A 17,922-nucleotide genomic window follows, 5' to 3' on the forward strand; every position below is an offset into this window, starting at 1 on the left:
CCTCCACCCAGCCTAGCCACCCTATGAGGAAGAGAGGTGAAGAGGATTCTGAATCCTTCCTTGGAGAGGATTCAGCTGGCAAACCCTCGGGAGGTACATAACACCTGCTTGGAAGGTTTAATACAGTATTTACGACTTTTCTTCTGTCTTCCTAAATTCCTTACTGTCAACCTCCTTTGCTCTCCACCCACCTTCCCATGTGAGCTCTGCCTTAGCCACACAATGGCCAGTCCTCCCCTTTGGGCCTGTTTCCTTTACTCTCAATTTAAATTCAAAGTAGGGAAAAACTGCACTTGAGAATGAGTCATCCATTTTATTTTATTTTATTTTGTCATGTGCTCACAGCATCTCTCTCTCTCTCTCTCTCTCCCCTCTCCCTAGCAGGTCACAGAGATAAATTAAAAATAAAATCTACAAGGAAAATAATTTATAAAAGCACTTCCCAGGCTCGTGCCTTCTATCCCTACTGCTCAGTTAGAAAGTATCCCCCGACATGGGGGGGAGAATCAGTGCTCCCCTCCCCCCACCCCGAACTCACTCCTGCTAGTCTGAGGCAGACAGTACTCCAGATCCAGGCAGGGGTGGGGGCAGCAGTGGCAAAAAGTTAAAGACACTGTGGTCCTGGAACCATCTGGCCACCTTGATGCTCTCCTCTCTGCCTCCCCCTACAGTCCTCCAGGAGCCCCTGCTAAGCTGGGGGTGCGGAGAAGCTGCCTGTGGCCAAGAGCCTGGGGAGGGAGTGCTCTCAGTCCCCATTACATGCAATTCTCATTCTCCTAGAAAGAAACCCAAAAAAGAAAGCAGACGGAGACCTCAGGACAGAGGAGAAAAATCCCAAGTGTTCACACAGTTACACGGAGTCTTTATGGCAAAGAGAACATTTAGCAGCTTTGAATATTGGGGTATCTCCTTTTTACTCAACACAAGCATTCTAGACCCTATAAGTGAAATAGGGCTCAAGCCCTAAAAAATCAAAGCGCAAGAAACTCTAAGAGGACTAGTTTTTTTGTTGTTTGTTGCTGGGTTTTGTGGTTTTTTGTTTTCTCCAGTGACAAGCCCAGTTGTTAGTAGGGGAGGCCTGAGGGAAGAGTCACTCCCCAGTGTTGTGCTGAATACTGCCTGGCTTCTCCACATCAGCCCCCTGCCTCAGAGCAGCCCCCAGAAGATGAAGGTGGCAGGCCCAGCACTGGGGGCACTGCCAGCCCCCCAGCTGCAGAAGAGCTGCAGGCAGCCAGTGAGGGGCGGGCACACGGGCAGGAAGAGAACAGCATTCACATGCAGGCTCTGATGGAGATGGGGGAGCCTCGGCCCCGGCTGGAGGGTGACCAGGCAGAGGGAGACGGAGTGGCGGGCAGTGAGGGACATGCTTGGTGCTGGGGCTGCTGCAACATGGGGCCTCATGATCCTTTTTCTGTTCCCTCTACCCTTTGACCCTAACCCTCCAAGTCAGTGTTGGGTCCCAGTGGCTCCCCTAGGATTGAAACACTACAGGACATATCCGAGAGCTCCCCTTCAGGGATGCCAAAGTGCAGGAGCAGAAAGAGTTCACAAAGCCCCTCCCCAAACCCACCCTGTCTGTGTACCACCCCTCCCCTGGGGCGAAGCGGGGTTTATTCACACCAATGACCTGGTTCCACCTAAAACCTGCCGCCTGGAATCCTGGCCAGAGCCAACCTTAACCTGCCCTTTGGTTTTCTTCCTGCTTTGATTTTTTGGGGTTATTTTTTTTTTCTTTTTTCCTTCCTTCCTTCCAGGAATGAAACTTTCTACTACTTTCCTCTCCTCTCACAAGTCCCTTCCTTCCCCTTTTGGCCTCTAAGCAATGCCAGCACCACCCCTTCCCTCAAAGAAAAGGAGCAGGGGTGAGGACCCTGTCCACCCAAACAGTCTGGCCACTTCCACTCCCCGCAGTGGGGGAAGCTGAGCCAGACAGCGCCTGCGCCCGCCTCTTCCTGTCCACTGACCCGCAGTCATCCCATCTGAGAAGATCTATTGGATAAGAAGGCATCAAAGTCCCCGCTGTAGGTCCAGGTCCAGGCCCAGCCCTTCTCCAGTTTCCATCTTGGTGAGCGTCAACCCCCCTTCCTCCCCAGGCTCACTTTCTCCGGTCCTTTGGCTTCCTCTCCTGCCGCCGGGCCTGCTGGTCGGCCAAGGTGCGGGGAATAAGGAGCACACTGCCATCCCCAGCATACTGGAGCGCATACTGACTGGGCGAGTAGGGTCGCCCATTCTCATCCCGCAGCCGCCCAAACACCTCCTGGTACAGGCTCTGGACCTTCTGCTTCATCTGCCGCAGGGACCGGAGGAACTCCACCTTCTCTCGCAGCAGTCGGGCTTTGTCGCGCTGCAGGTCCTCCACGTCCCGCTCCAGATTCAGGATCGTGTCCAGCTTGCGCTTGCGGCAGTTCTGCGCCGCCATCTTGTTCTTGCCCCGGCGCCGGATGTCACGGATGAGGCTCAGCTGGGCCTCGCTCAGCTGGTATTTGGACAGCAGCTCATTGAACTCCTCCACAGGCAGGTTGATGATTTTGTCATTGGTGAAGGGGATCTTCATGGCTCGGGCTCGATGCTCATCCCGGCTCATCTGCTTGTCTAGGAAGTCAGCCTGCTTCTCCTTGCTGCCTTTCTTGAGGGTGCTGGGTGGTGGCAGGTCAGCGGAGTCGAGGGCACTGGGCGCCATGTTGTACGTGTGGTTGTGGCCCACATGCTCCAAGTAGGGCAGGCAGGAGAGCTGAGACGGATCCTGGTAGCTCATGCGGCAGAACTTGGAATATTCAGGCTGGTAGCCCACAGCTCCCTCAGCCTCTTCCAGATCCAGGGTCTCAGAGTCAGAGCTGTAGCCAACAGCACCTTCCTCAGAAAAGGAGGAAGAGGCTGAGGAAGAAGCAGAGGAGGAAGAGGAGGAGGAGGAGGAGGAAGAAGAAGAGGAGGAGGAAGAAGAGCTGCCTTCAGGGCTGCTCAGGGAGGAAGGGCTATGGCTGGAGTCCAAGGAGAGGCCTGAGTCAGAGTCAAATTCTTCTTCGAGCTGGGAGGCCTGCACAGGGTTAAAGCCTTCTTCAATGGCCAGGTCCATGAGGCTGATCTCATCCAGCATGGCTTCATCTAACAGACCCCCCAGCGGGTCAGGCAGCTCAGGGCCTGCTGTGTCATTGGCTGTGCCATTGAGCTGCGGCGGAAAGAAGAGCCCCGCCAGGTTGGTGGAGCCAAAGGTGGAGTTGAGGCTGGTGGAATTGCTGGGGGCCAGTGGCAGCAGCGCAGAGCTGCCAGCCACAGGCAGGCTCTCCACCTCGGGGCTGAAGAGTGAAAAGTCCTGGCTGCAGCCCCCTAGGGATGCCTGATGCAGGCTGACATTCTGATTGATGGGAGTGTTGGGGGCAAGGCTGTAGTTGGTGCTCAGTGGGTCTCCAGGAGGGGCATTGTACAGGATCTCACTTGTTGATGTGTTCACTTCCATGGCCTGGGAGGAGAGAAAAGCATCAGGGGTCACTTGGAGCAGACTCCCTCCCTCCCAGGGGTGGCAGGGGGCTCACATTAGCAGGCACCCAACACAGGCACCAGTGCATGGATATAAAGGCAAGAGACTAGAAACCAGAGCCCATAGCGTCAGCTCCTGGCCCCACCTGGTCTGCCAGGCCTGGCAGAGATGGGTTCTTCCCTGTGGACTCTACCCCAAAACAAGACTGACCAGCTCCTGGTCATGTCCGGCCAGACTCCCCACCTTGGAGGATGAGGAAGAAAACACCTAAATCTGACTACCTCTTCACTGCACAATCAGCCCAGTAAAAAGAACACCCAGCCTTGAAGCGAGAAAACCTAGCAGCACCACTTGCAGTTTGACCACGGGCATATCACTTAATCTCTCTGAGCTTCAATTTCTTCACCTTTAAAATAATAAAGGGCTGATCAGATGATTGTGAGGGCAAGCGATGACAACGGCTGTAAAGCACTGCATGAACGTTGGCTTTTATTGATGCTAAACCTTGGAGGCACCCAGCCAAGTGATCATCTGCCTGAAGGAAAGGAAGAGGCGTCCGAAGAGGCAGGCCTGCTTTAGAAGGCTTAGCCCCGGGGTTTTAAACTCAAACCCCACTCCTGACTCCACCCCGTACTGTCCCAAGGAGACACCTGGACAGTTACCTGTCAGTGTCCCTACTTCCCCATAGGTCAGATAGAGAGGTGTTACTCTTTCTCTTCCTAGAGATGGAAAAACAACTGAGTGCTAAGATGACCACACAAAGTCGGCAGGTCTGTGCTCTCTTCTGACAGTCCTACCTGCATTTCCATGATGGACATCAGATCTTGCCACTGCTGTTCCAAATCAAATGGTGACTCTGTCCCCGTCAAGAGAGGAGACAAGAGGTTGTTCTGAAGACCTGGGGGCTCACTCTCACTAGGCACGGCTTCTGTTATGCTGGAAATGTCTGCTGGAAACTAGGGCAAAACACAGAGGCTTTAACAGAGGAGAAGGAAAGACCACTTTTTACTTTCCTCCCAGAGACTGCCACCTGAGGTTCTGTTTCTTCCTTCCTCTGAATTTACCCCCAGCAGCCAGGACAAGGCCAACAGCAAGAGCTGGCCCCTCAGGCAGCCACGCAGGGACATGCCATGTGCAGGCTGCCCTGCTGGCTCGGTGGGCTCTCCCTGGAGTCCTGCTCACCTCAGCATCCTCCCCAAAGGGGCAGGTGGCCTCCAGCAGCCTAAGGCACTCTTCCAGGGACAGGGCCGTCTGGTCCTCCCCACCAGGCACCTGTGGCAACAGCAACTGTAAGTCTGACTGACCTGGGCCTTGGCTGCATGCCGGCCAAAGCCTCTTCCCCAGCCTTTCGGAGGAGAAACTAAAAGAGGACCTGCGTGGTTGCAGGCCTGCACTCTCCCTCCATTCCCAGGTAACGGCCGGCCCTGAGTCCCAAACTCCAGGGGAGAACAGAGGGAAAATGGAAGAGTCCTGACACAAGCAGGAAGCTGCCAGGTGCTTTGCCTCCTCTGTGCTGTTTGTTACCAAGGTCTGGCCCCTCAGCCCACTCACTGTGACTTAGAAACCTCAACCCAAAATATACATTCAGGCCCATCCCACAGACACAAACTGCCTTCTCTAAAGAGAAGTTTTTGGAATTGGGCAGAGGTGGGGGTACCTGTGCAGGGAAGCTCTCCCCAGTTTCTCCATCCACTAGCAGGTTTCGTGCCAGAGCTTCTGCACCCTCGCCTGACCAGGTGTCCTCCTGCTCTGCTCCATCTTGCAGTTCCTTATCCACATCCTGCTCCTTCTGGCGATGACTATAGTCAAAAATCTCACGCCCAGCCCCCAGGTCAATATCCTGTCGCCAAAGGATGTCAATCAGATCTATGTCCTGAAAGACAGATCACCATGACTTTAGCTCTCAGGTCCAGGGGCTCCTCCTTGTCCTGCCTCTCAGAGGTCTCTCCTAGCATCACCCCAATTAGTCCTGGGTGGGGCCCCTCCCAGCCCTACACCTGCCAACCTCTACCCCCTGGCCCCTTTGTACCAGCAAGGCTTCATTCATCCATTTCTACACAACAGCCTTGAAAAAAAACCACTAACATGACCATCACCATACAGGTCTGTGGGCTTAGGATCCGGACCAGAAACAGCTGGGCCAAAAGGCAGGCCACCTCACTGCTACATAAAAAGGGACGGGGAAGTAGGAGACAATTCTCATTTCAGGAATGGGAATCCCTTAAAACTTGGTTTGTAGGAAGCTGGCCATGGCAAGCAAGGGTGAATTGTCACGCGGAATTGCTTCGAGGTGCCCAGGCTTGCATCAGCCTATGGTGCCATTTCATTTGCATAAAGGGGTGGGGTGGGGTGGGCTGACGAGGAAAAGCCCTGCATTTGCAACCACCTGATGCAACCAGTGACAACAGACAGGCTGTCTCCAGCCCTTCCCACAGCGTTCCGTGGCTGAGGCTGGAGTAGCTCAACACCCACAACTCTTAAAGCCCAAGCTCACCTCAAGATCCATCCCTGCCAGAATCCCCACTCAGCGGATCCCAGCAAGCTGCCTCGATCCCAGGAGAACCTCAGGCAGTCAGATGATCCTCACTGAGCACCCCACCCATGCCACAGCCGGCCCCACGGTGTCCCCTCACACCAGTGCTCCCACTCCCTTCCTTACCACACCCCAGGATTACTGACTCCCCAGCAATCGACCCCCTCAAGGACATAGCCCCCATCACTGTTCAGCCACAACTGCCACCTCAGGCACCAAAATGCCTCCCTCCCGCTCTACCCTGGTGGCTCCTGATCAGTTCCTCCATCAACTGCCACCCCCACTGCCACTAGCATAGAACTCCAATAAATAAGAGCCCTTACGGCTTCCTACACATGCCACCCCCTGTGGCTGAAGAAGCACTAAACTATGCCTTCCATTCAGAGGTTAAAAAGCAGACACATTCCAGAAAGCAATATCCTTAGATTAGACCCACCTCCCTAGCCCTGACCAGGTATCCCTTTCCCACCGTAACCCTCCCTGATCCTAAGACCTCCCAGGTGTACCTCTCCCTTTGGTCTCCCCACATACACCAACCTGAACAGAAGCCCTGGACCCAGGAGCAGAGGGGGGCTGGGCCACCCGGTGACCAGCCAGCAAAGAGTTAAGGGGCTGGCTCCCTTTGGCATGGCCCCCACCACTGTGAGAGCTGCGGTCCAGGCGGGTCATGGTCTGCGAGATGAGCCCCAGGGCAGCCGGTGCCGGGAAGCCGGACAGGGGGCTGCAAGGAGCTCTTGGCTTGCAGGGAGCACACAAGGCTGGAAGGGTGGCCCCTTGCTAGCTCCGAGGGGCCCGAGGACGGTGCCCCGCCCGTGCTGCTGCCTGGGCGGCCCAACCCAGCCCCCTTCCTCCATCCTTGAGCAGCCCCCTCCCACCTCACAGCCCCAGTTCCACTCAGGCGCCCGGCAGCCCCCACCCTGAGCTCACCGCAGAGGCTGCAGTGAGATGGGACTCCCACCCCATGCTCCGTGCTCAAGCTGCAGAGGAAAGCAAGCTCCCTCCTGGGCCTATCCTCCCGCTCCTCCCTCTCTCCCCCTCCCCACGCCCCCCAAACTTGTTACCTAGGCTGCAGCAAGGAGCCAATCCCCTCCCCCTCCCACCCCGCAGGTCACTGCTGAGGCTGCAGAGAGCCAATCCCCTCCCCCAGGTCAGCAGCTGGGCTGCGGAAAGAGCCAATCCCCTCCCACTGTCGTTACCTAGGCTGCGACGAGAGCCAATCTCCTCCCCCAAGTCTCCGCTGGAGATGCGGAAGGAGCCAATCCCCTCCCACCGCCTGTTACCTAGCTGCAGCCGTGAGCCAATCTCTGCACCAGGGCAGCTGGAGAAGCTGCCGCAAAGAACCAGCCCATCCCTGGGCCGCCTCCGTCTCCTCAAGGAGACGCACCCAGGGGCGGGCAGCCCCACCCAGCCCAGTAAGCCAGCCGGGGTGGCGCAGTGAGAGAGCCCTGGGGGGAAGGGGTGCCACTCTCCCTCCTGTCGCATCCTGCTTACCCAGCCCACTCAGGACCGGGCAGACACTCCTCCCACAGCTTCTCCGGGAATCTAAGTTCTTCCCTGAAAGTGGAAGGAGTTTTCCTGTTCCTCAGGAGGGCTGTGGCCAGTCGTCTTCAAGCCCAAGGATCACAGGCTAGACTGGGCAGGAACTCAGTGCACCCAGACCCACTGTGAGCCAGGGGCTTTGTCACCCTATAATAGGCTAGATGAGAAGAGGAAAAGCCATTTGCACACGTGCAGCGATGTCACAGTGCCGGCCAGGCCCAGCCCCAGGCAAGAGGAGGGTGACAGGAGCCTGAAAGCCAGCAGTGAAGGAGACAGGTGCTCCCCAACATCCTGACTACAAAGGCGTCCCCCACTCTCCCTATACCCCAGCTTGTTCAAGAGCATTCTCTGGCCCACATCTCTAAAGCAGGAAAGAAGCTCCTGAGAGAATCAGGATCACATTTCCAACTCCCATCCTCACTGCCGCTCCCTTTGAGCCTAAGGTCAGGTCAGGGACAGTATGTTCTCCTTGGTCCCGGACGGCTCCTCGCCTGGAAAGAGCTGTACACAGGCTACCCCCTGCTCTGGGCAGAGTGCCAACCTCAAGGGGAATCCTATCCCTGACAAGGGCCTGGGCTATGGCTGTCCATCGAACAGGCCTGGCAGCAGGGGAGCGCTGCCACCCCAGGGATAATACCAGCTCCAGCAGTGCCTGTCACATGCTCTGGACCTGAGTATTTTTATCCCTGAGTTGCTGAGGAAATGTTGTTCTAGACACATAATAATCCTCCCTTCCCCCATATCCAGCCTGGGCCTCTAATGCTGACCCACCCCCAGCCCCCAAAGGGAGCAGTGAAGGCCTGGGTCAGGGAAAGCAGAACCTTCACGAAAGCCAAGCAATGGAGGAAAGGAGGGTCCAAGTCCCATCCCATTCCACCGCAACCCATCCAATTATATCCAAAACATCCCACCCCATCCCATCCCAGGAGAGCTCCCCGCATGAACAGGAATGGAGCTACCCCTGCAGGGTCCCCAGGCACGAGCCCAACTACACCCACCCCCTGGGGTGCTACACTGGGGCAGGTGGACGGAAAAGGAGGCTGGGAGGCATACTTTTTCAAATCACTGTGCCAAGACTGGAGCTCATTTGAAGGAAAAGGACAGAGGAAGCAGAAGAAAGGTAAAAGTAGCCAGTGGTATTGTACGAATCTAAGAAAAGAGGCACTGAAAGGTAAGGAATGCTCATGGATCCCATGCTCAGATAATTCTAGTCTCTCTCAAAGTAGATCCAGTATGAGCCAGCTGAGCATAGACAGCAACCCTGGCACTGCTGACATTTGGGGGCTGTCCTGTGCTTTTTAGGAAAGTTAGCAGCACCCCTGGCCTCTCCTCGCTAGATACCAATAGCACTTTCTCCAGCTGTGACAACCAAAACTGTCTCTAGACGTTGCCACATGTACCCTGGGGGACAAAAATCACCCCTAGTTGAGGACCACTGGCCCAGAGTAAGCCACGTGCTTTGACAGTCACTACATTCAGAACTCAGCTCAGGAACGGGCTCAAACACAGGACGGGAGGCAAAACATGGTTTGACAGGTAGGCAGAAAGGGCCAAGTTCTGCAGCATCTGTAAAACTTTTTACACACTTCCATATGCCCTCTCCCCAAACATCCCCACCAAAGACTCAGCTCTGGAAAACCCAGCCCAGTGCAATCCAGTCTTCTCTCCCTAATGGCCAGGAGAGCACAATCAGCCTTTTTTCAAGCTCCTTAAGGCAGAGTGGCAAGCCGGGATCAAACACAAAGTTCAAAGCAGTCTTATCACCAAGGTGGTGGGGCAGGGGCCGCAGTGCCACTCACATTGTTGAAAGCACCTGTAGGACTTTCTGCCCAAAAAAGTATATGTCAGTATATCAGCCACCTGTCAGGAGCTAAAGATCTCTGACACTCAGAGCAAGCTGACTTAGGCAGGAGACGGCAGTTTCTCTTCTAGCTCCTAGCCCTCTCCTCCCTACTCCCTGCAGTGGGCCTTTAGCAAAGAATGGGAGCCTTGGCCCTCCCACAGCCAAGAATAACTATCTAAATCTACCCCGGGCTCAGGCCCAGGAGAGCCGACTTAACAGGACCTTACAACAACAGGCCTGACCACAAAGGAGGAGAACTTCAGGATATGTATGTATGTTTTGAGGTGGGGGAAGGTACAAGGCAAGAGTCCACAAAGTATTTGTGTCTTAGCAACAGATACACACCACATCAAAGCCCATCACAACAGGACTCCCTCCCCCACCCCGGGCCTGCCGGAGTCATGTTGAAATCCAAGCAGTAAACACACTGGCATGTTCTAAGAACCTCCCACTGCCCTGACAGTACATTTAGAGGTGGGTCAATGGTTCAACACAAGGAAATGCTCCCAGCCCCCAATCCTAGTCAGACAATTCAGCCCATTCCTATCCAAGAACAATCCCTGAGACCCCTCTGGAACCTCTGTGGTTCTTTACAGGGGTTGGTACTATGACCATACTCCTTCAGCCCAACCCCCCAACCCCAAACCCCTCCCACCCACCCCTCCATGTGGCCACTAACCTCTTTGGTTAAGTCTCCACTGACTGGAGGGGCTACAGCCCCCAAATCCTCCAAATCTTCACTGAATCCCTGCTCCGTTTCGCTTTCTCGCACCCCGTTGTCTGGGCCTGTCACATCTTGGAGGCCACTGGAACTCTCGAGGGCGAGGCCTGAGCTGGGCTGGCTGCCAGAGACAGACCCCTCCGGATCCCGGTGGACCAGCCAGGCGTTTACCTCAGTGGTCGGCACCTGGAACCTGTCCAGGGCCCTCACCTGACTGAGGAGCCGCCGGGCAGTGAAGTAATTGTCCAGGTCTATGCTCTTGGGGTGGATACCATAGCCATCCAAGGTATTCCTCAGGTTGTGGAACTGGGTCTGAGTATAGGCAGAACTGGGCCCCAGGATGATCTCCCGGAGCGGGGGGAGCTGTGAGGTCAGGTAAGTATCCACGTCCACCCGCACCCCAATCAAACTCAGCAGAATGGTGAACTGGAGGAGTCCTTCCGTTAAGTATTTCTTCAGAGAAAGCATTGCTGAAGGACCAGAATGTTTATGCTTTTTGGTTTTTAAATCTTCCAAAAGACAAATCAAGGCCACTGCTCTGCTGCTCCAGCCAGCAAGTTACCCTCCTCAGTGCCAAACCCTGTACCTGACCCTGGCAGAACAAAGGGGCTGAGCTCCCTGACGGCCTCAGAGGAAAGCACACCCCGTGGAGCCAAGGCCACTCCAGACCACATTCACTTTTCCCTTCTCAACACCTCACCTCAGAAAGTGCAACTGTTCCTAACCCAGTCCAGGCCCTGAGGGCCCACGTGACTTACTGTCTCCACAGTCCACATACAGTCACTTCCTCACTCACGTTAGTTGTCCTCTCTGTAGATTCCACTGCAGGCTGTTCTCAGGAACAGCTGACGGATTTTTTTTTTTTTTTTCCTTCTCCCTTCTAAGGTTTATTTTCTTTGGCTGGAGCTACAGGCCTTTTGTCTTGGGTCAGAGTGTCCCTCCTCCTCCACACTTACCAGGGGGGTTTCCAGAGAAACCTGAAATAGGAATCACAAGAGCAACAGGATAAGATTCCACAATTTTCACACCATGATCAAGGCAGAAGGTAGAAAACGTATTAAAAGGCCACTTTCATTTTTTTATTGAAAAATCAATCAACTATTATACTCTCAGAAAAACAAAAACCTATTATAGACAGAACAACAACTATGAAAGGAAGATATCTGCTCACAAAGGATCCCAGTTTCTGGATACTAAATTTGCAATACCCTGAAAGGTAGCTTGTTTTGGATAAGCAGATAATGCCCAGAGCATCCAAAATATTTTACATGTTATCTGATTTACCAACCCTCCCCCCACCCCCTACACACACTACCCAGCTTCTATTTTTAGCGTGAGAAGTCCACTTCCTATCTTAAAGGAAAGTTGGTTTCCCAGCTCTCAGGAGAAAACTGCCTACAATCGTTGTGCCCTCCAGTTCTAAAGGGGAGGGAGAGATTACGAATGGGTGAGAGTGTAAAAGGACTTGAGGATAACGTTCAGGCCACCACCTCACAGAAAAGAATAATGCCTTTCGTTTTTCCAACTTTGAAATCTGATTTGCCTGTCTTATCACTTTCATATTAAAAAAAAAAAAAAAGGGAGGGGGGTGAGAGGGATGGGGTGGAGGCTGAGGAAGGATTATTCGGTCCAGATTTTGCACAGGCAGGTTTTATTTTCATTCATATGACCTTCTGAGCCAAAGCAGGAGAATATGGCCAAGTTCTCAACCCAGATAGCCAAGTGGGGAGAGAGTAAATCTGCATGTCTTTCAGTTTCTGGTCTCTACTTTTGAGCTTTCATCAACCTCAAACCAAGATATAGCTCTCCCCTCTTCACTGATGTGACCCATCTACCAACTTCGTCGTAAAGGGGAAGAGGGACAGACGCACAAACACACACGTACACACCCTTATTTGGTTAGAGTAAACACAATTGCGACCCATAATTCCTGCTTACACTACTCTCCCGTTCTCACGCATTTCATTACTAAAATCTCCCAAGAGCCTCTGGCTGAGCCCGTTCCCACCCTGCCCCGGATACCCGAGTCTGGCTGGGACCAAGTCGCCATGCCCGCTCTCGGCGCCTCGGCTTCTAGCCTTCTGAGGCAGCAGCGAACAAGTGCTACTTTCCTGGCCTTGACCCACCCGTCGGCCAAACCCCACCCCGCCCTCCGTCCCTATGGCCCCACCCCGCTCCCAAGCCTGGGCCTAACACCACGCCCTCCCGTGCCCTCAGCCCTCCCCAGTCCAACCCACCCGGAGCCAGCTTTCTCTACGGCCTCGCGGCCCCTCCCTGCCAGGCCCAAGGCCCGGCCCCGACGCGAGCACCGCTCGGCCGCCCGCTCCCGCCTCCTGCCGCTCAGCTCCACCCCGCCGCCCCTCACCCCATAAGCCTCGGCCCTGCGGCGCTGCACCCCTCCCGTCAGGGAAAGGAATGTGCCTGATACCCGCTGCTGAGCTCAGCGTCCGCCACTGCCGCCACAGCAGGCGCTCGGCTCGACTCCCGGCCTTGCCGCCGCCACCGCCGGCCGGCCTAAAGCTCCCCTACCTCCGCTTCCCTCCCCGCCCCCTCCTCCCACCTCACTAGGAAGCCCACCCCCCGCGTCCTCCTCAGGAACACGTTCCTCCAATCAACGAGCCGCGATTTTGGCCGTCGCCGGATGTCGCTTTGATTGACAGCAGAGAGAGCCCAATGGCTGCGTGTGCCTCCTCCTCCCTCTCCCGATTTTCCAAGACTGACATGGTCCACGGCCCAATAGGCGTGTAGGCCCGCCCCACGGCGTGGGCCCACCAATAAGTAGGACGAAGGCCCTATCGCCCTGCATTCTGGACCCTTCCGCCGTGCTCCGGCCGCGGGAGGTCTTACAGGCTGGGCGCGGAGTAAAGTGTGCAGGCTGAGCGCTTCCAGTGCATTCTGCGGCGGGGGGATAAGGGCTTTGGTCTGGGGATGGGAGGTGGTGTCGCCGCCGGAGCGGAGAATCCCCACCTTGAGGGTTCTCTCAGTGACTTGCAAAAGTCCAGTGAGACCTGAGTAAGCCGAGGCGGGGCACAGAGCATGTGTTTCGTGTGGTGGCGACGCTCGTGCTTCCATCTTGGGTGCTGGCAGCGGAAACCGCTCTCCCAGTTTCCGCTCCGTGCGGGCCTGGTGCCGCGTGCCCCAGGCAAGGGTCACATCGCGGGAACGGCGCTGTGGACGGGTTGCGGCGACGGTGGTGGGACGTAGGCGGTGTGAGGGCTGTGGTGTAGAGATTTTTGTCATGATAGAGACACCCTGAAGAGCTCAGCCCTTTCCTCTCTCGTCTCCGTACCCAGCCTCCCACGGACCTTAGTCTTGCCTTTCAGGAGCTTTCCTCAGTCTCTGGTGGTCTCCAGTTTCGTTTAGACAACATCTTTGTGATTTTCAAACATTAGTTTATCCCCAACGTCACTTGGGGAGCTTGTTGAACTTGCAAATTCTGAGGCCCTGTTCCAGAAATTCTGATTAGCTTACCCTGGGGTGTAGGCCAGGTAACCTGCCTGCTTAGTAAACAACTGGGGTAATTTTAATACAGCTGGTCCAAAGACCACGTTTAGGCAATCACTGAATCACCGAGTTGGAGTTTGTAGGCTGTTTCCCGCTGTGGGGCAGAGAGGCGTCAACTCGAATTCTTGACTCCCAGGAAGATCCACCTAATCTAGTGCGCGAGTCCCTGGTCCTTGTACAACTAAGGACAAGGCCATCTGGTAACTCATTAGATGATAACATCGAGTCCATCACGTGTTCGGAGAGTTAGGAGGCTTAATTTGGGGTGGTTCACAGATTATAAAGTACTTTTACTATATAGAAATATACCCCAGCATCCATTCATTGACTCCTTAGAAAACTACTGAGCTAGTTATGCATTTCAAAGACTGATTGAAAGAGCACATGTTTTATTTATTTGTTTTACTATTTGTCTCCCAGTAAACGCTAGGATATGAACTTGATGAGGACTAGAATTTTGTGCATTAACTGTTGAGTCTTCAAAACCCAGAACATGACTGGAACTTAGTAGACACAATAAATACTTACTGAATAATTGAAAGTGAACTCAAGTAGGCAGGCCTGTGATTAGAAGTTCCTGTTAAAAGCAGAAATTAGTACTTGGAGAAGGTGTGGTTTTGAAGGATATGGCGTGTTACCAAGGAAATGAGAGACCATTCAGCCCCTGAATTAATAAGACCACGCAGGCAAATACTGCTGTTGGATAAGAAGGGAGGAGAAATTGAGGTGTGATCATTAACTCTAAAATACTGAGGGGGTGGGGGAAAGGGAGCAATAGGTAAAGAGGATAAGAGGTACAAACTTCAGTGGTAAAATAAATGTCATAGGATGTAATGTACAGCATAGGGAATATATCGACAATATTGTAATAACTTTGTGTGAGGACAGATGGTAACTAGTTTTATCAGGGTGATGAATAATATAAATAATGTCGAATCACTGTGTTGTACAGCTTAAAGTAATACAGTATTGTGTATCAACTATACTTCAATAAAAAATAATAAAAATATACCAGGGAGGGGTTGAGAAGAGAATATTTAAAAACCATAAAACTGAAAGATATCGAGGCTAGAGTAAAGTTTCAGGGCTCAAATACAAGAGTATTTTGGGAAGGGAGAAGGAGATTGCAGACTACGAGTGGTCATTTGTTTGACACAGCAAATACAGGAGAATTTTAAACCTTGACAGTTTAAAAAAAACTGGGCAATCTTTTATCTGTGGGGAGTCAGGAAACCTTAGTGCCAACAAAACTGACAGTTTTGGACAAGTGCATTTGTATTTTCCAAGTTTCTTTGAGCTGCATAGCAGGGTGCTGGTGCCTGGGGTAAGAAATAAAGTCATATGGTGGATATAAGACTGACTAACATGAACTCAAGGTAAATACTGACATGAAATGGCAGCTGTAGGTGGGAAGGCCACACTGGGAAGATAACATGTGATACTGTCACATCACTTTGAAAGCCTACATTCATTTGATCACTTTTTAATGCCTCCTAGGTTTGTTGAAATAGCACTCTTGCCCATTCTCTCCTTTCCTTTCTCTCCTTTCTGGGGTCCTGGGTGTGGAGGGAGTAGCAGGCCCTGAGAATAGGAGGGGCTCCATGGTAATCCTAAGCAAAGGAGTGGGAGAGGGATGGAGAGGTCTTTCGTTTTTGCCCACATCATCCTGTTCATTTTCTTTTGCTTCCCAACTTCAAGTACTGTATTTAAATGTGTATAATAATTATTTGAAAGTACAGTGGGAGAGAGATGGGTCAGGAACTGTATTATTGGGTTAAAGAATGACTGGAGGTAGTTAGAAAAAGTTTCCTGCTTAGCAGTGACACAAAGATGGGAAGAAAAAGGGAAAGACAAAGAATTATTACTGGCCCGTTGCAAGGGCTGAGGAGAATATAGATATAATCTCAATCAGCAGCAGGCCTGGCTGCTGCTGGGTGTGGGCATCCAAGGTATTTAATACTCCGTGGTAAGAGGTAAAGATCGAAAGACTGTCTTCCACTCTGTCTAGAGTTCCAGATCAAGTCTGAGCAGGTGCAAACCTCCTTCCCAGAACCCACTGATTAACCTTGTAAAATCCAGGGTGTGTCCTTCTTCACCCAGAAAGTGACCTTCCTCCCTTCCCCCAACACCCCCCCCCACCCTTTGCCTAGGACAGCTGTTAATAGGACAATTACCTAAGAAGCAAAAGGGAGATCCCATGCTGATGTGTCATCAGTCCTGGTTTATCCATTAAATCAGACCGAGACCACTGGAAAAAATGAGCACATGCACTTGCTCCCTAAGGGAGAGGCTGAGAGCCATCAGTAAAGCCAGGCCTTGCCCGTGTGACTCCAGGCTGCTCAGGAGAGAAGAGAAGGCAGCGAGAAGCCAGAAAGAGGGTTAGCTCTAATGCAAAGGGACATGGGGTCATAAAAAGAGCCAGCTAACTACACACTGAAATCTCTACTCATCCCAGTAATATCTGTGTTGACCCAGCTTCCTCCATAGGAAAAGCTGTTGCTGCCACTAGCAGGCACATCCATTTTCCAGTCATCTGGCAAGTATGACACCTGCCAGGAAACTCGCAGAGAAGGGGATGTGGGAAGGCAGACTAGCTGGGGCTTGGATTTCTTCTGGAATAGCAGGAATTGCTTTTTTCCCCTAGAGGAAACCCAGTCTTTCTGCTATTCTGGTTGCCCATTATTTTTCCTTTCTGTAAAAATGTTTTAGGGGCGGCCCCATGGCGCAAGCAGTTAAATGCGTGTGCTCTGCTGTGGCGGCCAGGGGTTTGCCGGTTCAGATCCCGGGCGCGCACCAATGCACCGCTTGGCAAGCCATGCTGTGGCAGCATCCCATATAAAGTGGAGGAAGATGGGCACGGGTGTTAGCCCAGGGCCAGGCTTCCTCAGCAAAAAGAGGAGGATTGGCAGATGTTAGCTCAGGGCCGATCTTCCTCACAGAAAAAAAAAGAAAAGGATAAAATTTACCTTTTGGGGCCAGCCCGGTGGCGCAAGCAGTTAAGTGCACGTGCTCCGCTGTGGCGGCCCAGGGTTCGCTGGTTCGGATCCCAGGCGCGCACCGATGCACGCTTGGCAAGCCATGCTGTGGCGGAGTCCCATATAAAGTGGAGGAAGATGGGCATGGATGTTAGCCCAGGGCCAGTCTTCCTCAGCAAAAAGAGGAAGATTGGCGGATGTTAGCACAGGGCTGATCTCCTCACAAAAAAAATAGATAAATAAAAATGTTTTAAATTTTGCTAATCTATATAAATATTTCTCACTCTCCAACTTCCATCTAATCCAGGGCGGTGTATTAGATTACTGCCTGAGATTTCCTTACAGCCCTTCTGAGAGATTCTAGGATTACATCCTGTCAATACTAAATGTTAGCGTGTCTTGCAAGGAAATCAATTAGTTTTCCAGCTAATCCAGACATCTGGCCCCCTTTCTTACATGGTAAACATCATTAGCAAGCTTGTTACCATTAAACTGTCAAAAGAGGTAAAGCTCTTCTGCAAGCCAGCCTCTTCCCTGTGCACCCCTTCCACGGCTGTCTTAGAAGATTGCTTCTCAACCCTGGCTGCACATTAGAATCACATGGGGGGCTTGTAAAAAATATCAATGCCCAGGTCTCACCCCAGCCAATTAAATCAGAGTCTCCCAGAGCAGCCCTGGGCATCAGGATTTTGTAAAAGCTCCTCAGGTGATTCTTATGTGCAGCCAGAGTAGAGAATCGCTAGCTTGGAGCAAGAATCCAAGTAGGGTAAAAAAGAACAGCAGTGGCAATGCGTGACACAGACTAGAATCACCACCTGATTTTAGGATGTACATACTTTTTCTCAATCCTCAAATGCTCTCTTCCTGGACCTATCCAAGGAATCCAAGGAAGATGCCTTGCTGTTCACTCATGTCTTTGTGTAACATTTTATGAAGCTGAGTTCAGCCGTCCTGGATGTCTGAATAATGTTGGGTAATTTTCTTTGTGTAGCTTTCAGTGTGGCATGTCACAATCGGGGAGGCGCTATTGTGAGGTGGGAAGAGTGGGTGTTTTGGACTCGGAGCTGGGTTAAAAATCTGGCTCTGCCACTTACTAGTTGGGCCCTCCTGAGCTAAATGGAGATAACAGTATACATATTTGCAAAGTTTAAGAATCAGATCCTGTGTATAAAGCCACTCGTGCATGGGTAAAGCTGAGCATGAGGTTTCTTTCTTGCCCAACTCTCTCTCCACCCACCCTACAACCTTATTATCCCAGAGAAAGCCAAAGGCGTTAAAGAAATGAGAGCTGTCTTTAGGATGGTCAGCTGGAAACCCATCCTGCGGACAAAG

General features: G+C 52.6%; 1 protein-coding gene across 7 annotated transcripts; it reads right to left on the minus strand.

Annotated features, from left to right (window-relative positions):
* Positions 1 to 818: 818 nt before the first annotated feature.
* On the minus strand, positions 819 to 12,630 carry NFE2L1 (NFE2 like bZIP transcription factor 1). 7 transcript variants are annotated; one of them, XM_058560770.1, is made up of 6 exons: positions 12,540 to 12,630; positions 10,070 to 11,088; positions 5,133 to 5,315; positions 4,658 to 4,747; positions 4,273 to 4,431; positions 819 to 3,457 (listed from the first exon to the last, which is right to left on the minus strand). In XM_058560770.1, the coding sequence occupies exons 2-6, from the start codon at positions 10,577 to 10,579 to the stop codon at positions 2,096 to 2,098; spliced, it is 2,304 nt and encodes a 767-aa protein (XP_058416753.1). In that variant the 5' UTR covers positions 10,580 to 11,088; positions 12,540 to 12,630; the 3' UTR covers positions 819 to 2,095. The 7 variants fall into 7 exon arrangements, with proteins under 7 accessions (XP_058416753.1, XP_058416750.1, XP_058416752.1 ...); XM_058560767.1 differs by having other exon boundaries at positions 5,133 to 5,348; XM_058560769.1 differs by having other exon boundaries at positions 5,133 to 5,348; positions 12,477 to 12,545.
* Positions 12,631 to 17,922: the final 5,292 nt, after the last annotated feature.

This window comes from Diceros bicornis, chromosome 18, assembly GCF_020826845.1.
Source record: "Diceros bicornis minor isolate mBicDic1 chromosome 18, mDicBic1.mat.cur, whole genome shotgun sequence".
Taxonomy (NCBI): Eukaryota; Metazoa; Chordata; class Mammalia; order Perissodactyla; family Rhinocerotidae; genus Diceros; species Diceros bicornis.

Bases quoted from the DNA above. Each gene is read 5' to 3' on its own strand.
- NFE2L1 (XM_058560767.1), bottom strand. From the start codon at position 10,579: ATGCTTTCTCTGAAGAAATACTTAACGGAAGGACTCCTCCAGTTCACC. The intron at 5,349-10,069 runs GTTAGTGGCCAC...TCTGTCTTTCAG, and splicing joins GTGGAGACTTAACCAAAGAG to GACATAGATCTGATTGACAT. The intron at 4,432-4,657 runs GTGAGCAGGACT...GTTTTGCCCTAG, and splicing joins CCTTTGGGGAGGATGCTGAG to TTTCCAGCAGACATTTCCAG.